Source organism: Amblyraja radiata, chromosome 19 (genome assembly GCF_010909765.2).
Source record: "Amblyraja radiata isolate CabotCenter1 chromosome 19, sAmbRad1.1.pri, whole genome shotgun sequence".
NCBI classification, from domain to species: Eukaryota; Metazoa; Chordata; class Chondrichthyes; order Rajiformes; family Rajidae; genus Amblyraja; species Amblyraja radiata.
The window spans coordinates 6,442,817-6,466,552 of record NC_045974.1 but is presented as its reverse complement, the minus strand read 5'-3'; the positions used below and the strand labels follow the sequence as shown (position 1 = coordinate 6,466,552).

The window sequence follows — 23,736 nt, the reverse complement described above, 5'->3', positions numbered from 1 at the left end:
AGATTGTAGGTTGGGCTTGTTCTCATTAATTTCTGTTCAGAGGCAAGACTCGTACTATAAACCAAGCCGACGCTGCTGTCGAGTTTTGAGTTCTTCTGTTACTCGTGAGATTTCAGCTAAAAAGCAACATCATAAAATGGATTCAAACGTGTGGCGATTTTTCGAATAACAGTGAGGAGATTTGGGAGACGTATTAACATTTTTTCTAATGGTTAAAAATAAAATAAACAGTATTTTAGCCTTAGCAGTCGGAGGTTTGTACGAACCCCAACCCGGGCAACCTTGAAGACAACCCAATATATCAATGTCAAATTGCACGTGACCTCGCTTAATGCTTTGACATCTCATTCAGCGGCGTCCCCAGGCCAACCCTCACTCAAATAGCGTGGGCTTTGCAAACGGTTAAACTATTAAGAAAATAAAGATGATATGAAAATCCTTTACATGTTAAAAAATAAATAAAAGCAAAAAGAAGCTCTTAAAAGTATATACAATTTCTTAACGAAAAACATTATAAATTACCATCCACTTGAAAGATCTTTATCCCTCGCCATTGAGTCTATCCTGGCACCAATTCAGCTTCTAGTTTTTGTCAGACTGGGGGAAGCAAAAAATTTGAGAGCCAGATCAAAAGAACCGTATAAAATCTTTCTGGGCTTAGAAACAAGTTCGTAAGTTTATAAATTATGGGAGCAGAATTAAGCCATTTGGCCCATCAAGTCTACTCTGGCATTCAATCATGGCTGACCTATCTTTCCCTCTCAACCCCATTCGCCTGCCATCTCCCCATAACCCTGACACCCATACTAATCAAGAATCTAACTATCTCTTCCTTAAAAATATCCGATGGCTTGACCCCCACAGCCTTCTTGGCAATGAATGCCAAAGAAATTCCTCATCTTTGTGAAGGTACATCCTTTTATTCAGAATCTGTTCCTTAGATTCTCCCATTAGCAGAAACATCCTCTCCACATCCTCTCTATCCAGGCCTTTCACTATTGGAAGCTGACCCCAGATGATTTAATGAATAATGGTTACAGAGTCAAGGTGATACCATAGGGCATGAAGATGAAAGCAATGAAGATGTGATGCAAATCTATTTTATAACTATCATAAGAGTGGTGTCGATCTGGAATTCCTTCCTCATAAGGGAGTCAATGAGGGCTTGTAACAGGGAAATGATAGACACTTGAGGGAATATAATTTGTAGGGTTATGAGAACGACTAGACTGAGTCGGAATGGACTTTTTTAGCTGAATAGGTACCTTCCAGGCTACAACAATAATATGATTCTATTTTTTGCTTCTTAAAAATTAGATGCCCTCAGATTTAAGGATTTGTCTATAAACAACAGTCAAACAATATCAAGTCAAGGACAAAGTTCTGGTCATCTGAAGGTTAGAAGGTAAAATTAATCAATGTAGAAATATCAAGGACAGTATGAATTTATTTAAGTGTTCAGTACGTGGTTATTTGACTTATTTCTGATTTTGAGAATAGTCAAGCCAATTCCAAAAATCTTTGGCAGGATTTGATTTCATCCTGTTCATACAATTTAGAGGTGAACATTCAATTTTATACACTGTCTCCTTTCCTAACAAAAGATCCATGATCTTTGAAAGTCACACGACATGGAAACATGCCCTTCGGCCCAACTTGCCCATGCCGACCAATAGATCGCATGTGTATGCTGCCCCATCTACACTAGTTCAGGATAAAATGTGATCTATTTTGAACAAATATATTTTTAAAGATGCATTGGCCATTTGCCCTTCCACAATTTTATGTTACTGATTGTTTTTCCTCATCTTTTTTAGTCAGTTACTGTTTTTCCAATCTAACCACACAAATGTTGAAAACAACAGGAAGTCTGGTTTTAATGAAAAATAGATGGACACTACTTCTGATGTCTCTATTTTTATTTTCTTAGCTAGGAGCAGATGTGATGAGTGGAAATCAGTTTGAGTTATTGGTGGATAATTCAGCAGAATGTAGAAGTTGCCTATTGGGTGGGAAGGGAGCTACATCAACCTAAGCTTTCATAAGCACAATCTCTCAAAACAATAGGTTGCAGAAATAGGATTGAGCATCTGAGGTAGAAAAATGATCCCGGGTTTGGTTTAGGATAAGAAATGCAACATTTTTATCTGGAATGTCGGAGACGAAGGGAAGACTTGATAGAAATATATGGAATTTTGAGAGGCACAGATAGGATAAACAAACAATCTTTTTCCCAAGGTGTGAATGTCCAACACCAGAGGGCATAGTTGTTAACATAGAGAAAAGGTCAAAGGTCAAAAACTTTATTTACCATTTGTGCTTACACACATAGGAACTCTTGTGCGGCTATTCAGAGAGTCAAGTTACGTTAAAAAATTAAAATTTAAAATTTAAAAAATGTTTAAAATTTAAAAAGACACACAGAAGACACATAGAGCATTGTAGCTTGCACAAACACTATATCAGGACATCAGTTCATTTTGTTGTGTTTTGGCCAAGAGTCTCACTGTTGCAGGGAAGAAGCTCTTAAAAAAGCGTGTTCTTTTTGTGGCGATACTGTCCGCTCGTCTGTGCCTGAGGTTGTATGTGCAGTTTTTGTGTTTGAGCAGGGAGTGAGCTGGATGTAGTGTGTCTCTAATGATTCTCCCTGCTCTTTTTTGACAGCGCTGTGTGTAGATTGTGTCCATGGAGGGGAGTTCAGTTCTGATGATCCTGTCAGCAGTCTTTATGACTCTTTGCAGAGCCTTCCTCTCTATCTGTGTGGTGTTTCCATACCACACCGTGATGCCTGTGGTGAGGATGCTCTCTACCAGTCCTTTGTAGACCTGGGTGAGAGGGCGACAGTGCAGACCAGCTTTTCTGAGCAGCCTGATGAAGTACAGTCTCTGCTGGGCTTTTTTCACTGTGGCTGCAGTGTTCAAAGTCCAGTTCAGATCTGATGTTATTTGTAGTCCCAGGTATCTGTAACTGTCAGCCCTCTCCACCACAGTCCCCTTGATGATGAGGGGCTGCAGGGGGGGTGGATTTTTTCTGAAGTCCATTATTATTTATTTTGTCTTGTCTGTGTTGAGGCTTAGGTCGTTCACCTCACCATAGGCAAGAATGTCGTTCACCAGACTCCTGTGGGGGTTCACCAGAGCAGTGGGGGTCTGGAACACATTGCCAGGGGTGGTCGTGGAGGCAGATACAATAGTGCCATTTAAGAGGCTTTTAGATAGACACATGGAAGTGTAGGGAATAGAGGGATATGGATCATGTGCGTGCAAATCAGATCCATTTAAGTTGGCATCATGTTTGGCACAAACATTGTGGCCCAAAGGGCCCGTTCCTGTGCAGTACTGTTCAGTCCATGAAACAATCCCATTCCTCCCCCTCAACTGTCATGGCCCCTTTTGTTCTCTTTTCTCCCCTTGCCCCCTGATTAAACCTTGCTGCCATGTCACTGCCCTATCTCGCAAAAGTGGATTATCAGTATTTCTCTAACTTCCTCCTCTTTCCTTTCCCCCAAATTTCAGTTATCCCCAACACAGTGTGATTCGCTTTCTACTCCCTGCTAGGAAATTAGTGCTCTGACCTGCAGCAGCTCTGCTTTAAAATAAACCTAAGGGGAAGGGCCAGAGGTATGGGGGACAAGTGTGGGTTGTCATATATATTAAGAGGGAAAAATACAGCAGTTCAAACAATTAACTATTTTTAAATAGAGGCTGCCACGGGTTACTAACACCCAACTTATGGACACCCCCTCTACATGAACACACCGCCATAATATTATTACATTGCAAAGTTTGACATACTTGTGTTTGTTCCCAACAATGGAAAATCTAGTTTCCTTTATCCATTCACCGTTAATGATTGCTCTTTCTAATCAGTCTTATGTGTTTTTGATGACATTCATTCCAATACTGTGGACATATGGATACTATTTAGTACGTTTTTTGTGTAATTTCTGACTTGCGGACAGAATCAATTTATAGATGTCTATAAAAGCGGAACCTATTCCTTTCCTGGGGACAACCTGTTAAATTTGGCTTCACAAAACCTAAAGGTGGAATATGAAGATACACATAAAACGTATCCACACTGCCACCTGGAGGTAAAATAAAAAAGAACAAGTGAGTAACAGCATTTCAAGCAAAACACAAGAGTGCTGGCAGACAAAAGTGCCGGAGAAACTCAGCGGGTGCAGCAGCATCTATGGAGCGAAGGAAATAGGCAACGTTTCAGGCCAAAACCCTTCTTCAGACAGATGTAGGGTGGGGGGTGGGGGGGGGAGGAGCTCTAGATGGCAGTTGATCTACATCGTTTATTTCGCCAAACACCTCCGCTCGGTCCGCATTAACCAACCTGATCCCCCTGTGGCTCAGCACTTCAACTCCCTCTCCCATTCCGAATCCGACCTTTCTGTCCTGGGCCTCCTCCATGGCCAGAGTGAGCACCACCGGAAATTGGAGGAGCAGCACCTCATATTCCGCTTGGGCAGTTTGCACCCTAGCGGCATAAACATTGACTTCTCTAATTTCCGGTAGCCCATTGCTGGCTCCTCCCCTTATCAGCTCTCCCTCAGCCCTCTGGCTCCTCCTCTTCCTTTCTCCTTTCTTCTCCCCACCCTACATCAGTCTGAAGAAGGGTTTCGGCCCGAAACGTTGCCTATTTCCTTCACTCCATAGATGCTGCTGCACCCGCTGAGTTTCGCCAGCACTTTTGTCTACCTTCGATTTTCCAGCATCTGCAGTTCCTTCTTAAACACAAAGTGCTGGCACCGGGTCTCAGTGTATCAGGCAGCATCTGTGGAGGGAATGGACAGATGACGTTTTGAGTCAGAACCCTTCAGACTGTTGAATTAGGAGACAGAGAGTTGGAAAAGAAAGATGTGGGTGGGGTAAAGCCTGGGAAGTGATAGGTGGATACATGTGAAGGGGTTGATTAGCAGAAGAGTGGTGTAAGTGACAAAGGTGAGGTGAAAAAGGAGACAAATGGGTGTCAGTTATTGAAAGACGAGGTGGAGTCAAATGTAAAGCTCTGGGTTCTGGGTGAGAGGAGGCAGGTGGGAGGGGGAAGAGGGGATAAAAGGAGATATGGGACTCAGGGATGGGAGAAGTGCAGGAAAAGGAGCAAGGTGACGTGTTGGAGGGAGAAATGGATGAACATCAAGGGAGGTTTTACTTGAAAATTGAGAATTTAATGTTCATGCCATTGGGTTGTAAGTTACCCAAGCAGAATATGAGGTGCTGTTCTTCCAGTTTGCATGTGGCCTCACTCTGGCAATGGAGAAGGCCCAGGACAGAAAGGTCGGGTGTGGGAAAGGGAAGGGGAATTAACATGGTTTGCAATCGGGAGATATGCACGTCTTGGCGGATGAGAGCAAGTGACTGACAAAATGGCCGCCAAGTCCACGAGTGGTGTCACCGATATAAAGGAGGTCACTTCAGGAGCACCAGCACTTCGTTTTTTGACACCAGCATCTGCAGATTCAAGCACTGGGACTGAAATGTAAGTACACTTTCTTTATGAAAAGTTCGAGACATCACCATCAGATATGGCACCTGGATCTGGTAAAAATGCATGACAGACAAATTGCATTACTGAGTGTGACAGATAATATACTTACTGCAAAAACAGAAATTTGAATTTATTTAGCAGCTTTAATATAATGTAACATCTCAATATGTAATCGAGTAACACAGCATGGTACAGTCTGTTCGGTCCACCAAATCCATAACAACCATCAAGCAACCTGACTGTGAGACCCCTACACCTCCTCCCTGACACTCTGACCGTTGCACCCAATCCCTGACACTCTGACCCCTATACCCCCTCCCTGACATTTATTCTCTCCACATTGCTGTGAACCTCTCTGCCCCTTACCCCCAGGTATCACTACTCACCTACACTAATAATTAGAGGCAAATTTCAATGGCCAATTAACTTACCGACCCACGTGTCTTCACTATTGTGGAAGGAAACCGGAGAAATCTCACGTGGTCACGGGGAACATGCAAACTCCACACAGGTAGCACTGGAGGTTAAGACTGAACTCGGGTCAATGGAACCACGAGATATCAGATCCACTAGCCGAACTACCATGTCACTCGAAAACTAGTGAAAGGACACACTTTCTATTGAGTGTAGCGGTTTACTGCACTGTTCCTGGCAAGGTGGGTCCATCTTACGAGGAGAGAATGAGTAGACAAGGCCTCTATTCTTTTGAGTTTGGAGGCATGAGAGGTGACCTTTTTGAAACAAATCAAATGGTTAGTGGACTCAGTGGGGTAGTTATATGAGGATAATTCCCTTGGCCGAGGAGTCTTGAGTTATCAGTAGCAATCTCGAAATAAGGCACAGGTAATGTAGCTGACACAGTGCTGGAGCAGCTCAGCGGATTAGGCAGCATCTCAGGAGAACATGGATAAGTGAGGTTTCAAGTCAGGACCCTTCTTCAGTCTGATTGTAGGGGGGGAGGAGAAAGTTGGAAGAGAGGAGGGGCAAGGCAAAGCCTGGCAGGTAAACGGCCAACACAGGTGAAGAGGTTATTTGATAAGCAGATGGTTGGACAAAGGAGGAGATAAAAAGGCAGAAGGTGTGAGCCAAAATAATTGAAGAGTTGCAAATTGTGAAGCTAGAGGAAGGAATGTAAGTGGAAGGGGAGGGGAGGAATAGGTGCACGTCCAGGTGGGACACAGAGGGGGATAGGGGGATGGAGGGAAAGAAGAGGAAAGGGGATGGTGATGTAGTTACTTAAAATTGGAGAATTCAATGTTCTTGCCATTGGCTGTAAGCTACCCAAGCAGACTATGAGGCGTTGTCCTTCAGGTTTGCATGTGGCCTCACTCTGGCAAGGACTCACAAAACTGATGGTGAGCAGCGGTTACAGGAAACATGTTCTTTGTGCCCAGGGACATTGATGCCCCTATAGGCGATGATCAGACACTCCAGCCTCAAGGCAGCCAGGAAACACTGTGTAGGCGTAATACTACATGAGAGCAGTTGATGAATGTCTGTGCTTCAGGAAAGCCTACAGTGCAGGCAAATCCCCATGTCTATTCTCCAGCTCTTCTGGCTGAAGGAAAAGTGGATGAAGTTAAGTCTCTCCTTTTGCGGTGGAACTTTCCAGTAATTTCCAGTAGGCAGAAAACTAAAACGGCTGGAAGAGATCAGCAGCAGTGATAGCCTGACATGATCCTGCAGCCAGGAAGCTGACCATGTCCTGCCCCCTGCTGGCAAAGATATCTGATTGCAGGTATGAGATAGAAACCCATATGACCGGAGATGCCGATCTCAGCGACCACAAATAATGCAGTTTGAGTGTTGACCCTTGGAACCTTGGTTTCAAGCAAAATTGAGTTAGTAAAATTTGGTTGGCCTGCCAATAAGTAAGAACTGTCTTTCAGACCTGTGAGGTTGAAAACAACCCTGAGGACACATTTTTTGCATTGGATCACTGTTGCTATCACATGAAGGGATTTGAGGCTGGACATACAGTGCTACCACAATGAAAATGCCAATGCAGAGTTAGGGGGTGAACTCTGCTCTAGAATAAACTGATGTCCAACTGCACAGTTTTTGTCAGTTATGTAAAGAAACTTAAATGTTGCAACAAAAACTAGGCCGAGCACCTGAAAGTCATCAGTTTAAAAAAATGGAATGTTAGACAAACCTGACGCAGGTGAAGCAAAAAGGGGTGGTTATCTATTATATGTGTGAACTGCTGGAGGATGGCTGGAGTCATGGAGTCATACAGTATGGAAACAGGCCCTTCAGCCCAATTTCTCCATGCTGACCAAGATGTCCCATCTAAGTTAGTCCCACCTGCCACATTAGGCCAATATCCCTCTAAACCTTTCTTATCCATATAGCTGTCCAATTTTCTTTTAAATTCTGTTACAGTATCTGCCTCAACTTCATCCTCAGGCAGCTCGTTCCATATACCCACCACCCTCAAAGAGAAAGGTTGCCCCTCAGGTTCATATTAAATCTTGTCCCTCTCACCTTAAACATATATCCCCTTGTTTTTGATTCTCCTACCCTGGGGAAAAGACTCCGTGTGCATTCACCCTATCTATTCCCACTTGTGATTTGAACTGATGGGAATGCGGGAATTACTGTATGTGCAGCCTCTGGTGCTGAAACAAGGAACTGCACATGCTAGTTTACAAAGAAAGATACAAAGTCAATGGCCCAGCAGGTCAGGCAGCATCCCTGGAGAACATAGAGAGTTGACGTTTCGGGTCGGGACCCTTCGTCAGCCTCTAGTGCTGCCTGCATTATCCTCCACTACCTGCTCTCTACCCAAAGAGGTTTTGTCAACCTTGCCTTGTGTCACCAAACCATACTGCTGTGGAGTGTGCAGGAGCACATGACCTTCCGAAAGAGGTGCCAAATATGGGTACCTCCACACACAGTAAGTCTTGGCACACGTTCAGATTGACCGTGGCTTGCTGAGTGGTATTTATGGAGCACAGGTCGTCTTAGGTCATAACGTGCATTCCTCACTGGGGTCACCATCCTGTCCCTATGTGTGCAAAGATATGAGAATAAGGGCAGAACGCCAAGAGACAAGTGAACAAATCCTTGGCAACGGCCCTAGAATCTTGTGTACTCCTGTAGAAGCACCTTTATGCGCTTAGAGATCAACTGAAGATTAATGAAGAGAAGGCCTTTGTGATGAGTAAATCTGTCATTTCTGTGGTTGTCTTGAGAGGCAACTGCATTCCACGCACCTGTACCACTGTGCTTTTCCCATGATTTTTCAGGAGTGTTCTAAAAAGTTAAACACACTGTGCACCCTGCGTGAAACTCTAAAGTAACTGTTAATGTTGCTTGTAATTACTTTACATTCCTAGGCTAACTCTTCCGAGGGTTCTTAGAATAAAGTGGAGGTCATTTAAGACTGAGGTGAGAAAAATATTTTTCACCCAGAGAGTTGTGAATTTATGGAATTCCCTGCCACAGAGGGCAGTGGAGGCCACGTCACTGGAGAGTTAGATAGAGCTCTCGGGGCTAGTGGAGTCAAGGGATATGGGGAGAAGGCAGGCACGGGTTATTGATAGGGGACGATCAGCCATGATCACATTGAATGGCGGTGCTGGCTCGAAGGGCCGAATGGCCTCCTCCTGCACCTATTTTCTATGTTTCTATGCTTCCCAAATGCAGCCTCTCTTGGGACTGAATCGAAGTCACCAGGTCAGGCAGCATCTGTGGAAAGAAAAACCCTTTCATTGGGTGCTGTCTGTGTGCAGTTTGCACGTTCTCCCTGTGACCACGTGGGTTTCCTCCGGGTGCTCCGGTTGTCTACCACATCCCACAGACATGTGGGTTTGTAGGTAAATTGCCCCTCATGTGTAGGCAGTGGCATTATATAGGACGAGTGTGAACGGATGATTGATGGTTGGCATGGACTCAGGGGGCCGAAGGGCCTGTTTTTATGCTGTATCTCTAAAATAAATAAAATGAGTGTAACCACTGCTAAGCAGTCATTTGATAAAATAGATGAAATATGCAAGTAATCATAAAACTAACACAGTGAGGGCTATATTGGTGTTTATATACGAATGTGTAGAAGTATTGTGTGGATGTGAAAACTTGCTTTTAAGAACTGAAGAAGATTAAGTTTGTAGTCAAAAGTCAAGCGCGTTTAATTGTCACATGTACTGACCACAGACCAATGAAATTCTTACTTGCAGCAGCTTAACAGACCACTAAGCACAATATACATAGAAAATATGTAATAAACTAACATTTAATAAATTGATAACCTCAATATTAGTGCAAAACAAAATCCAAAGTCCTTAGTGCAAGCAAAGTCATCCTCTGATTCATAGTTGAGGGTCAGTGTTGTCTTGTGTTCAAGAGCATGATAGTTGTTGGGAAGAAGCTATTCTTGAACCTGGTGGTCATAGTTTTCAGACACCTCTCCTGCCTTCCCGATGGTAGGTGAACTGAAAGCGTGGTCTGGGTGGTGCTGGTCTGTGATGATACTGGCTGTAGCTCCAAACATCGTGCCTTTGATGGTTGGGAGGGCAGTTCCCGCGACAGACCGGGCAGTGTCCACCACTCTTTATGATCTCCTTGGTGCCCGGGTCATTGGAGTTGCCGAACCAGGCCACTGATGCAACCAGACAATATGCTGGTACACCAGTCATTGAAAGTGGGCATGCAGGTGCAGCAGGCAGTCAAGAAAGCGAATGGTATGTTAGCTTTCATAGCAAAAGGATTTGAGTATAGGAGCAGGGAGGTTCTACTGCAGTTGTACAGGGTCTTGGTGAGACCACACCTGGAGTATTGCGTACAGTTTTGGTCTCCAAATCTGAGGAAGGACATTATTGCCATAGAGGGAGTGCAGAGAAGGTTCACCAGACTGATTCCTGGGATGTCAGGACTGTCTTATGAAGAAAGACTGGATAGACTTGGTTTATACTCTCTAGAATTTAGGAGATTGAGAGGGGATCTTATAGAAACTTACAAAATTCTTAAGGGGTTGGACAGGCTAGATGCAGGAAGATTGCTCCCGATGTTGGGGAAGTCCAGGACAAGGGGTCACAGCTTAAGGATAAGGGTGAAATCTTTTAAAACCGAGATGAGAAGAACTTTTTTCACACAGAGAGTGGTGAATCTCTGGAACTCCCTGCCACAGAGGGTAGTCGAGGCCAGTTCATTGGCTATATTTAAGAGGGAGTTAGATGTGGCCCTTGTGGCTAAGGGGATCAGAGGGTATGGAGAGAAGGCAGGTACGGGATACTGAGTTGGATGATCAGCCATGATCATATTGAATGGCGGTGCAGGCTCGAAGGGCCGAATGGCCTACTCCTGCACCTAATTTCTATGTTTCTATGTTTCTATGCTCTCTACCTTACCTTACTCTCTATTCAAGAGAGAGTTAGATATAGCTCTTAGGGCTAACAGAATCAAGCGATATGGGGGAAAAGCAGGAACTGGGTACTGATTTTGGATGATCAGCCGTGGTCATATTGAATGGCGGTGCTGCCCTGTAGGGCTGAATGGCCTACCCCTGTACCTGTTTTCTATGTTTCTATGCTTACCCTATAGAAGTTCAAGAGAGTTTTTGTCCACACACTGAACTCCTCAATCTTCAAAGGGAGTAGATGTGTTGTAGGAACAAATAGTCTTTCATTCCTATGGAAATGTTTCTGACAATGGTGTTGGTCTATTATTGCCGCATGAAAGGGCCAGGTAGAGTGGACGTGGAGAGGATGTTTCCACGAATGGGAGAGTCTAGGACCAGTGGCCATAGTCTCAGAATAAAATAACTTACCTTTAGAAAGGAGGTGAGAAGGAATTCCTTCAGTCAGACGGTGATGAATCTGTGGAATTCATTGCCACAGAATGCTGTGGAGGCGGTCAATGGATATGTTTAAGGTGGAGACTGATAGATTCTTGATTAGTACGGGTGTCAGGGTTAGAGGGGAAAAGGCAGGAGAATGGGGTTGAGAGGGAAAGATGATTGAATGGCGGACTCGACTTGTTTGGGCCGATTGGCCTAATTCTGCCCCTGTTACTTCTGAACGTCTGTACCGAGATACAGTGGGGAAAAACGCGAGGAAGGCGGCAAAAGTATTCACACAGAATAATTACAACGCGAGCATTTGTAGGTCACTGTGACTATTGGTAAATTGACGAGGAGAAATAGGTGCCTGAAAAACGTTACTGTTTGACCTGAACCGGTTGTGAGGGAGCATACTAGCTTTCTCAACCTCTCGGACAGAGCGTGGGGCAAAGCAGTAAATCTTGCAGAAAACCTTTCACAGGATTTAAATCGTCTACTTGAAAAGCGTCCGATTGGGAACACATAGCTAGATGGCAGTGTTTAAAAAGGAACTGCAGATGCTGGAAAATCGAAGGTACACAAAAATGTTGGAAAAATTCAGCGGGTGCAGCAGCATCTATGGAGCGAAGGAAATAGGCAACGTTTCTCCATAGATGCTGCTGCACCCGCTGAGTTTCTTCAGCATTTTTGTGTACCAGCTAGGTGGCAGTGTTGGTCTACAATCGGCTCTGTCCTGAAACCTGGTTTCGACGGTGGAGTCTTCACCGGGCACGGGAGGGCGCCGCGAACAATGTCAGAATCCGCCCTCATCGGCCTCGCTGTCCCAAATGCCCACTCCGGAGACCGTGGGACAGAAACCAGGTTAGAGTGAAAGGAGCTAGGCTTGTATTCACTGGAGTTTAGAAGGATCAGGGGATATCTTATAGAAACATATAAAATTATAAAAGGACTGGATGTGGGGCGAGTCCAGAACCAGGGGCCACAATCTTAGAATAAAGGGGAGGTCATTTAAGACTGAGGTGAGAAAAAACGTTTTCACCCAGAGAGTTGTGAATTTATGGAATTCCCTGCCACAGAGGGCAGTGGAGGCCAAGTTAAGAGAGAGTTAGATCGAGCTCTAGGGGCTAGTGGAGTCAAGGGATATGGGGAGAAGTCAGGCACGGGTTATTGATAGGGGACGATCAGCCATGATCACAATGAATGGAGGTGCTGGCTCGAAGGGCCGAATGGCCTCCGCCTGCACCTATTTTCTATGTTTCTATTCTATGTTTCTATGAAAGAGAATATGGTGATCCTGAAGAACTGATTCTGGAAACTCAATGATCAAAATCATGCAAGGAATAGATCGGGTAGACCATAGAGTCTCTTGCCCAGAATAGGGGAACCGAGAACCACTGGATATAGGTTTAAGATGAGGGGGGAAGATGAGGCAGGGACTATCGCAACTTTTAAGAAACATTTAGACAGGAACATGGATAGGATAGATTTGGAAGGATATGGACCAAAGGCAGGCAGGTGGGACTAATGTAGAGGGGATATGTTGGTCGGTGTGGGCAAGTTGGGCCGAAGGGCCTGTTTCCACGCGTTTTGACTCTACGATCAGGTAGAAACCATATTTGAAGCCTGCATGGATGTAACTCCGGAATATCTACAACTGATAGGCGAGGAATAGCAAACGAAACTTGCTCGGTAATGGGGGAGAGGCAGAGACGGATGAAAGGACCGCAGGAGGGAGCAAAGAAAATATAGCGGTGACGATGGAATAGGCGCGGAGATTGAACAAAGAAGAGATAAGAGGAAAGGAGACACACTGAGTGGAGAGGCAGAGCAGGGAAGATCCTTGCAGTGGCCGAAGCGACTGGACAAATAATATAACCAGGGCAAAGGGGGGAAATGTGCGAAACGGCCAAATGTAGTTACGGCCTTACTGTGTAGGAATGAACTGCAGATGCTGGTTTGTATCTGGTGCTCCCTACATAACATGTGAAAGTTACAGGTTCAAGCTGATAAACAATTTACAATAACAGACAGATGTTAGAACATAGACCATAAAACAGTACAGTAATAGAACAGGCGCTTCGGCCCGCAATGTCCGTGTCGAACATGATGTCAAGATGAACTAGTCTCACCTGCCTGCACGTCATCCACATCCCAACATCCCTACATATCCAAGTGTCATCGGGTCTTTATGCCCCTGTCCCACTTAGGAAACCTGAACGGAAACCTCTGGAGACTTTGCGCCCCACCCAAGGTTTCCGTGCAGTTCCTGGAGGTTTTTGTCAGTCTCCCTACCTGCTTCAACCACCTGCAACCTAGGGAACCGCACGGGAACCTTGGGTGGGGCGCAAAGTCTCCAGAGGTTTCCGTTCAGGTTTCCTAAGTGGGACAGGGGCATTAGAGTCACACGGCGTGGAAACAGGCCCTTCGGCCCAACTAGCCCTGCCCGACCAACATGTCCCGTCTACACAAGTCCCACCTGCTTGCGTTTGGTCCATATCCCTCTAAACCTGTCCTATCCATGTACTTGTCTAAATGTTTCATGAAAGTTGCGATAGTCCCTACGTAAAAGCCTCTTAAACGCCACTAGTTGGTAGAAGATGGTAGATATTTGACAAGATCAGATGCAAATCACGTGAAAGATTGAATGGGAATCTGGCACAATCCGGGAATTGGCATGCGGGAAGCAGGTTGGATTAACATCACTAGCTCAGTCCATTCCCACTCACACTGACACTACCGATACATAAAGCCTCTCATGCCAAATATGCCGCGGCCCCTAAATCATCGTCCTCTTGCAATGTTCAATCTACTGCAATGAATTGCCGTATAAATCTTCCTCGGGTGACCAGCAGAGTTTACTCGCAGGTAGAAATTATACGTTGCTCGTGTAAAGAAGCAATTTGTATGTCAGCGCTCGAGATTATCTACAGATGATGTTGTGTATGAGCGAACTGCAATGGGTTGGAGATCGTCTTCAGACTGACTGACGAGACGATGTACAGTAACGGGCCGCCTAGTATTCAACACTCTCTTGCGGAAGCCACTCGTACGTGAGCCGGCCCTTCTGCGGTGGCGTGAGCATTGCACACACAACCCCCCTACCCCACCACCACAGATAGCAGGAAGAGCGGCCGCGTCGCTGGCAAGAAGGAAAGGCTGACCCACAGAACCAATATCATTTATTCTTGGCCGAATCACCTCACTCTAGTGTAACTAACGCAGATGTTGCTATAATGCTAAACGAATACTGATTGCAACATGATTATTTCCATTCAAAGTAATTAATCCTTTCGTTCTTATCAGGAACAGCTTCTCCTCCCCTGATATCACTTATGAACGATGCTTCCATAAATGATGGTACTGTCCATTCACCACTACCCCATTGTGGACATTGGACTCTGTTACTGGAACTGGTGCTCTACAATGCCGAGAACTATATTCTGCACTCTGCATCTTCCCTTTTGCTATACCTATTGTATTTGAGTTTCGATTGATGGTCTTCATGTATAGTATTGCCTGGTTTATAGACAATAGACAATAGGTGTAGGAGTAGGCCATTCGAGCCAGCACCGCCATTCAATGTGATCATGGCTGATCATCCCCAATCAGTACCCCGTTCCTGCCTTCTCCCCATATCCCCTGACTCCGCTATTTTTAAGAGCCCTACCTAGTTCTCTCTTGAAAGCATCCAGATAACCCGCCTCCACCTTCTCTGAGGCAGAGAATTCCACACTCACCACTCTCTGTGAGAAAAAGTGTTTCCTCGTCTCCGTTCTAAATAGCCTACTCCCTTTTTAAATGATTTGATTGGATAGCATGCAAAACCAATTTTTTTCATTGTACCTCGGTACACGTGACAATAATCAACCCAAATCTCACCTAAACTTAAATCTCAACCTTTCTTCAAGAAGAAGATTTTTTTTTGGAGGGTGGTTCTGTGTGATGTGGGGGGGATAATACAGTGAAGTGAAAGTATAAATAATGATTCGATTGGGACAATGGCAATTTGGGCACATTTGCTGAACAAATATCCTCACCGTCCCGGAATACATTCAATATAAATAAATTGTAGAATTAAAGAATTGTAAAAAGCAACTGTGGGCATTGATGCCCGGTGGACATTTCTTGCAGAATTTCCTGGCCACTTGATGTGTGGAATTGCGGGAAAAGGCGTGCTGAGAACACGCTATCTTGCTGAAACTGTTGAAGGGCACAAGCAATGATCTAAGAATGAGCAACTCGTATATATAAAACAAACAGAACATTGTTGCCCACTGAACAATTGTTCATTTGGGGGAATCATTATGTCCCTTTGAAAAAAATTCCCCTTTCTAAATGAAATAATTTTAAAACATCCCAATCCAGAATAAACATGTATCTTTGTATGTCTCTATATCTGACACCTATGTATATAGACTCCTCCAGAATATCAACGTCAGGATATTTTGTTGTTGAGGATAAAGGGACGCGAAAGAAAAAGCTTTGCATTCTGTGGACGTCCAAGTGAACGTATCAGATAAAGCAGAGACAGGAACGAGAGTGTTAACGAAAAGCCTCTATTCTGTAAGCGCAGCGTTCATCCCGCACAACCTGTCGCATTCTATCTTTTTTTTTAGTTGGCAGCCAGAGCTTTTGGAACAAAAGTAACACGTGTTTTCGCGAGCTATGAGCAGCAGCTTGCTCAGACATCGTTTTGCTATCTTGATTTATTGGAGGCGTATCTCTCCGTCTGTATCTCCCTCTTGTGTGGCGACCGTGTCACTCCGCAGTGAAACCACAACCAGCAGGTAAATGGATGTCATCGGGCGGAGGTGGTGGTGAAGGAGTTTACGAGACATTTTTCAAAAGCACCTCCAACGGGCGATCGTCTACGACGACCCAACAAGTTCAACAAAGGTAGCTGAACACTAATGAGTTCTGGACAAGTTAGCTGCACATGCAATGTCATGTCTGAGCAGACCCGGAGTAAATCTCTGTTGTCCTCCTTTGGTTGCACAGTGCAGTCGGTTCGCTCCCCAATCTTTATGTGAGCTGAATGCAAATGGGGAAGGGACCCACATGGAACTGGAAGGATATGAGTGTCCCATCTTCGATACTGCGCAAGGGAACATATTCAACAGCGGTCTGAGACTCGCCCGGCTGATGAAACAGGATTGCTAATTCCTTCAGCCCGCTTGTGGATTTGTGAATCTGCTTGTTGTTTTTTTAAATCGATAAAAATCGCAGAATTTAGGCTTTTCGGCGAATCCCTGATTCTAGAACATGCACAGGAACTTCCGAAGGTGGATTCTGTTTGTCTTTCTCTGCCTGGGTCTCATCTACGTCAAATTAGGGTAAGTGGAGAAGCAAACTCTTTGTGGGAAGGGAGAGGGGGCGACCAGCCATGGGGGTAACGGGGAGAGGGGGGGGGGGGGGGGGAGGTGAATTAATCTCCTAGTTGTATTAGAACATCACGCTACGCTATAGGCAAATGATTCCTTGGCTATGAATGGCAAAGGGAACCTGTTATAGAAATATATCTATTAATGTGTATTTTGGATTTTTTTTGTCTAGGTGCATTGTGTATGGGGCAACAAGGTTACTTCTATATATGGGGTTGGTCAGTGTGTGAATTTTGTATTGAATCTTCCACAAAAAACAACATAATTTAAACTATTATTGGGTTGATGTGAGATTTCTTGCAGCCAATGTCATAGCATAGCGAGCTTGCAGGCCCGGGCAAAATCACCGATGCTATTCATCATACATATGTGTTGAAATGAACTGACAACTGGTTTGCCTACCCTTCTCTGATGCAATAGATTGGAGCAAAGTCGCGTTTAGCGCGGGCAGGGACCGCCGGAGAAGAAAGAGCAGAATGGACATTAAGCAGTGGAAGTTGTGGGATTGTGTACGCGGACAACACCTGCTGTTCGACACATCGGGGTCTTCGCTTTATCAACTCAGTGCGTGGCTTCCCCTCACAATAGACAGGTTGCGCTTTTATGAATATTTGGCACCTTCTTTCCCTCTATGCCCTTATTAGTTGCAAAGCTAAGTTGTATTTCCACATTCCTCAGCACTAACCCAACAGTCCCGATTTGTTAGAATGCGCTGCTACCTGTTATCCTCTCTGAACTCAAATACTTTTGGCTGCCGCATAGTTGTGGGATTTTGTATAAAGAATGCGCAAATTCTTTTTTTGAGAGTCGGCTAAATCTCCATCTCTTTAAAAAAAAAAAGGCCAGGCGATGCATCTGATAGTGGATCCTAAGTTCAAGGATCGAATGGAAAAAAACCCATATGTTGGCAACATAGAGATCAGAATAGCACCGTGCCAGATAGACCTCCCCCCCCCCCCCCCACCTCCCCTCATCCCTCGGCGTCGATTTAATAACACCGATCCAAGCTCAGGACTGAACCGTGCCAACTTTCAACTGAAATCCCAGTTAAAAAATTATCAAAGAATGATTGACTTTTTTTTTTAAGGAAACCTTTCACCAAATTATGCAAGATCATGTTCGCTCTGGTCCACTGAGTTATTTGCCTTATCTGATGTAGAAATTACAACTACAATCTTGTTACCAAAACCAATCCTTGCAGAAGCAACCCCTTGGCGTAAAGGGGACAGTCTCTCGCCTTCGCTCCGTCCGTTCCGCTCGATCCGAGCCGATGGGAAATTGGTCAACAAGAGACCGATGGGCGGGCGGCTAAGCACCTTGACAAGCGGAAAGTCGGCGTTTCGGGATAGGTGTCACGGTTTAGGCGGCGTTTATGTATGTGCGGGGAAAGCTGGCACGTTGTTTGTGTTTAGCGCGAAGGCGAGTATAATTACTTGAAAGTTTGGGAGGAAGGGTTGGCGGCTGCCGTTGTGCCTCAAAGCCGACCCTGACCAGCGTGGGATATTTGAAAGCTATCCGGGTGAGACGTTTCAGTCCTTCCCCCTCCCCAGATGCTGCCCGACCCGCTGAGTTCCTCCAGCACCTTGTGTTTTGTCTGACGGGATTCAGTGGTGGAGTTAGTGCGCAATGAATGTTTTGATTCCGTCCTTGGAATCTGTGAGCTGATCCCGCTGCGTTTTGGTATAAACGGCGAAGTTTAAGCATTTTCGATCTGTCTCATATACATTTACCAGGTTTAATCCTGGCCGGATAATGTGGCTTTGTGTTTCCCCAGTGGATAGATGGGTCACGTTTAGGAAGAACCATCTTCCCATTCAGCGGAATTCAGCCTCCCGAACGTTTTTTCATGGCCTGGCGATTTATTATAAATCGTTGTGATGGTAGCCGGAGTTGAAAGTCAAGCGTTCGTGTTTACAGAATATAATCTATAGTCAAATTTGACTTTCTCGTTGCCACATCCCAATGGATGATAACACCTGAACAATATCAGTATTTGGGTATATCACGTTTGGATTCATAGAGTCTTACAGCGTGAAAGCAGGCCCTTCGGCCCAACTTGCCCACGCCGACTAACGTGCCCCATCTACACTAGTCCCACATGCCCGCGTTTGGCCCGTATCCCTCTAAATCTATCATATCCATGTGCCGGTCTAAACCTTTATTTAACGTTGCGATAAGGACTTGCCTCAACTGCCTCCTCCGGCAACTCGTCCCATACACCCGCCACCCTTTGTGTAAAAAAAAGTTACCTCTCAAGTTCCAGTTAATTCTTTCCCCCCTCACCTTAAATCGTGGTGGTTCAGTTTGCCCGACGCTCATCAATTGCAGCTTTTCATTCACAAGGACGAACAGCAGTTAACTGTTTATAACATTAGTATTTACCACCTGCTAGCTCAACATCCTCCTGCCCCGAGACTCGGCCAAACAAGAAGCTGCTACATAGCACATGTTGATTATGAAATCAGATCAAATCAACATCTTTATTCCAATCAGAAAATAATGTTCTGCCTTAATAACTAACATAATGTGTTCGCGTATAAAACGGCAGGAACGTTAAACAGCGTTCGTTTAGTTTATAATATGCGTTCAACAATGAGAACGTGATCAGGTCTTATACGAAAACAAGAATACGGGATGGAGTCTGAACCACTGTACGAGTTGAGTATTTCAATTTCAATTCAAATTTCTAGATATTGCGGTCGTTTTTTAATCTTTAAAACGACGTATTTTTCAGGTTTATTGTTGTCACGTGTACCGAGGTACAGTGAAAGTTTCAGTTTGTGTTGCTGGGTCGAAGGGCCGAATGGCCTACTCCTGCACCTATTGTCTATTGTCAATCAAATCAGATAATACTATAATCAGTACAATCCAGCCAGATTCAAACACAACAAGGTCGAGCGAAGAGAATTATTTAACATTTCATTGCAATTTATTATTCATTTATATTCAATCTATTGTCATAGAAACATAGAAAATAGGTGCAGGAGTAGGCCATTCGGCCCTTCGAGCCTGCACCGCCATTCAATATGATCATGGCTGATCATCCAACTCAGTATCCTGTACCTGCCTTCTCTCCATACCCCCTGATCCCTTTAGCCACAAGGGCCACATCTAACTCCCTCTTAAATATAGCCAGTGAACTGGCCTCAACTACCTTCTGCGGGAGAGAATTCCAGAGATTCACCACTCTCTGTGTGAAAAATGTTTTCCTCATCTCGGTCCTAAAAGATTTCCCTCTTATCCTTAAATTGTGACCCCTTGTCCTGGACTTCCCCAACATCGGGAACAATCTTCCTGCATCTAGCCTGTCCAACCCCTTAAGAATTTTGTAAGTTTCTATAAGATCCCCCCTCAATCTTCTAAATTCTAGAGAGTACAAACCGAGTCTATCCAGTCTTTCTTCATATGAAAGTCCTGACATCTCAGGAATCAGTCTGGTGAACCTTCTCTGTACTCCCTCTATGGCAAGAATGTCTTTCCTCAGATTAGGAGACCAAAACTGTACGCAATACGCCAGGTGTGGTCTCACCAAGACCCTGTACAACTGCAGTAGAACCTCCCTGCTCCTATACTCAAATCCTTTTGCTATGAAGCCAAAGGAAACCTCTCTTCTGCCATCAGAGCTAATTCACACAGGTGATGTAACCTGTATTAGATAGCCCACTGCATCTGCCAGTTTTACAAGGTTGATTTATAACGAGCTGCATACAGTCTCAAATGCTGTACCCTTGCACATTTCGGTTTAATTCATATAAATATATACTAGCGAGCCAGGTTTCTATTTGACCTTGCAAAGTTCGTTACTAAAACAGCCAGGTTTGTTCGAAATTGCTAAAAAGAAAGTCCTTAATTGGTTTAAATAAATAAAACGTGGTTTAAAACATGCTAATTGGCAATAACGTGCCCCAGAACATCGAGAGTATCTGAATGTAGCAGATTAAACCAGCATGACACAAAAATGCTGGAGTAACTCAGCGGGACAGGCAGCATCTCTGGAGAGAAGGAATGGGCGACGTTTCGGGTCGAGACCCTTCTTCACAACAGATTAAACCAGTAAACGGGTTGGCTATGTATTACGGAGGCACAAGGAATTGCAGATGCTGGGATCTTGAGTAAAACACAAAGCGTTGGATGGTATGGATATTAGGCGACAATTCTTCAGACCGATCAGGCTTAATATTACGACCACCAGAAGAGTTTCCAAACGTTGTGCTCAAAGTCTGCTGTCCCTCACCTGAGACCATCATCCTTGTCCATTACCTGCACCGCTCAACATATAAATAATTTGAAAATGTACAAGATAATTTAATAGAACGTTGAGTTTTAAAACTGAGAGGGTGAAATACTGGACACAATGCTACCTATTTCCGAAAACCCCCCCTATAATAATTAAAAGAATATCGTCGCTGAGATTGTTTGCATGTGATTCCAAAAAAAACATGCTTCTCCACGGATGCTGCGAATTAAAGTGTTCATGTGATGAGGAGAAGGCAGGAACGGGGTACTGATTGGGAATGATCAGCCATGATCACATTGAATGGCGGTGATGGCTCGAAGGGCCAAATGGCCTACTCCTGCACCTATTGTCTATTGTTCAGATGTCAGTCTGAAGAAGGGTCCCAACCCGAGGCCTCGCCAGTCCATTCCCTCCACGGATGCTGGCTGGCCCGCTGAGCTCGTGCAGCATTTTCCTTTGCTCTAGATTCCAGCATCTGCAGTTTCTTGTGTCTCGTTCAGACATTTGTTGGATTTGGGTGCATTTCTCCGGTGAGAGCAAGCGATTCCAGAAATTAAGCCTTGCAAACGCTTAAATTTTTTTTTAACAACACTCAAGGTGTAAGACGCGAGTTCATCAGATCTTCCAGTACAGGTCGATCGAGGGAGCAATCTCGCCTGTAGTGTGGGATGCGGGATTCTCCGGGATTCGCAGCCAATGGTAGACCAATCTCTTTCAGCATCGATATTATTGCAGGAAGGTGTTTGGCGGCAAGTGTATGTTTCGCTGGTTCCACAAGCGGAATCAATGCTATGGTTGACTGCTTATGTCAAGAGCTCCGACCGATGATACACGTCAGAGACATATCGCCAGTCTGAGGAAGGGTGAAATGTCACCTGACCATGCACTCCACAGATGCTGCCCGGCCCGCTGAGTTCCTCCAGCACTTTATGTTTTGCCCAGGATTCCAGCATCTGCAGTTCCTTGTGTCAGGCTATAGTACCGACTGAATACATTCTACCAGGGAACCACCAGAATTCACTGCCAAATTTCGATATTTGGGGTGCTCTGCTCCGTTGTAGAACTTACATCTTACCTACGTTTCTCTTAAACTGCCCTTGTAAAATAGTTTACGGGTTATTCTGTCATTTGTTCGTAAAGTATAGTGTCTGTGGATAGATTATAGCATGGGTGGGTAAGGATTATTATTCATTATTCATTTGTGCTTTATCGGCCATTTGCAATTTTAACGGCATATATATTGTGGCAGTCGTGAATTGAGACTAACGAACAGTTTACATGGAGTAAAAGAAAAGACAGGCGCTGGAATCCTGAGCCAAATTCAACGTGCTAGGGGAACTCAGCGGGTCGGGCAGCATCTGTGGAGAACGTGGACGGTGACAGATTGGGCCGGAACCCCTCTTCGGTCTAAGGAAAGACTCGTGGCTGGAGTAGTGAGTCTGGATCAGAACATGGTCGAAAAGCAGCGGGTAGCAGAGTGGGGGCAATGGGAGAGGGTCACACAGAACTCTTGGCGGAGAGAGAAAGAGCAAGCATACCGTGAAGAGATTTTGCAATGGAGCAGTACAATGAAGATACAAGAAACTGCAGATGCTGGAATATTGAGGGAAACAAGTGCTGGAGGAACTCAGCGGATCAGGCAGTATCTGTGGAGGGAATAGATAGTTGATGTTTCCGACTGGGAGCCGCCTTCAGCCTCGGAACATTTATTTACACAAATGGTTCTGAAACCCAACAAGTGGACTCGCGCATCCCAGTCTCAAAGGTCCGTCAACCACCTCAGCAATGAGTATTTCTGAGTGAAATGCTCATTAATTTAAGGTCCAATATTCAGCAAACGTGTAGGATGCAACCATGCCAAGGTGCACCCTTTGAACAACATGCTTCAATAGTGACAAACGGTGGTTTTGGGTCCCCACCGAAACATTACCTAACCATGTTCTCCAGAGATGCTGCCTCTGTTACTCCATCACTTTTTGTAAACCAGTATCTGCCGTTCCAGGTGTCTCCGGTGTTTGGTGTTTATTTAGTTACAAATAGAAATTACTATAACACCTTACAATAGCGCTTGACCCAGCAAACAGAAACACGAGTCCAATTCATTCTTGAGAGCATAATTTCATGGCACCTGTATGATATGGGTACCATTCTGTATTGGAATTGTGACTGATAGTGCTGTTCACTAGCACTGGCACAAGCCTATCTGATTGTCTAAAAGACCACCCACATCCACCTCCTTGCCTCCTTTCAGGACTCTGCATATACTGAGATGACCATTGCCTAACAGCTTGATGGCTGAAAGGGCTGTCTGCTGCAGGCAGGGGGGAGTGGGGGACCATTTGGAGGAGTTGGTCGTGTGACAAGATCCAGCATGCTATGATGTTTCTGTCCATTGGTTAGTGAGATGAGACCAGCTTTCTCAGAGTGGAGGGCATGCAAAACCTTGGCATACATGAACACATTAGTTTGCTTACCAGGCTTAAACATTTATTTAAGAAGGAACTGCAGATGCTGGAAAATCGAAGGTAGACAAAAGTGCTGGAGAAACTCAGCGGGTGCAGCAGCATCTATGGAGCGAAGGAAATAGACATTGTTTCGTGCCGAAACCCAAAAGGGTTTCGGCCCGAAACGTTGCCTATTTCCTTCAGGGTTTTGGCTGCTGAGGGGGATGGGGGTGGGGGGGGGGGAGAAAAAAGGAAGAGGAGGAGCCTGAGGGCTGAGGGAGGGCTGAGAAGGGGAGGAGACAGCAAGGGCTACCAGAAATTGGAGAATTCACTGTTTATGCCGCTTAACATTTGCTAAGGCAGGCAGGGGAACAAAGCTGGCCTTCAGGATTA

General features: G+C 44.9%; 1 protein-coding gene across 3 annotated transcripts in view; it reads left to right on the top strand.

Annotated features, from left to right (window-relative positions):
* Positions 1-15,794: 15,794 nt before the first annotated feature.
* Positions 15,795-23,736, top strand: part of wnt7b (Wnt family member 7B) — an 86,552-nt gene continuing 78,610 nt past the window's right edge. For 2 of the 3 annotated variants that reach the window (XM_033037550.1, XM_033037551.1), the window contains exon 1: positions 15,795-16,177. In XM_033037550.1, the coding sequence (XP_032893441.1) occupies positions 16,077-16,177 (101 nt within the window). In that variant the 5' untranslated portion in view covers positions 15,795-16,076. Of the gene's footprint in view, positions 16,615-23,736 lie in introns of all 3 variants that reach the window. The other variant, XM_033037553.1, reaches the window with a different exon arrangement.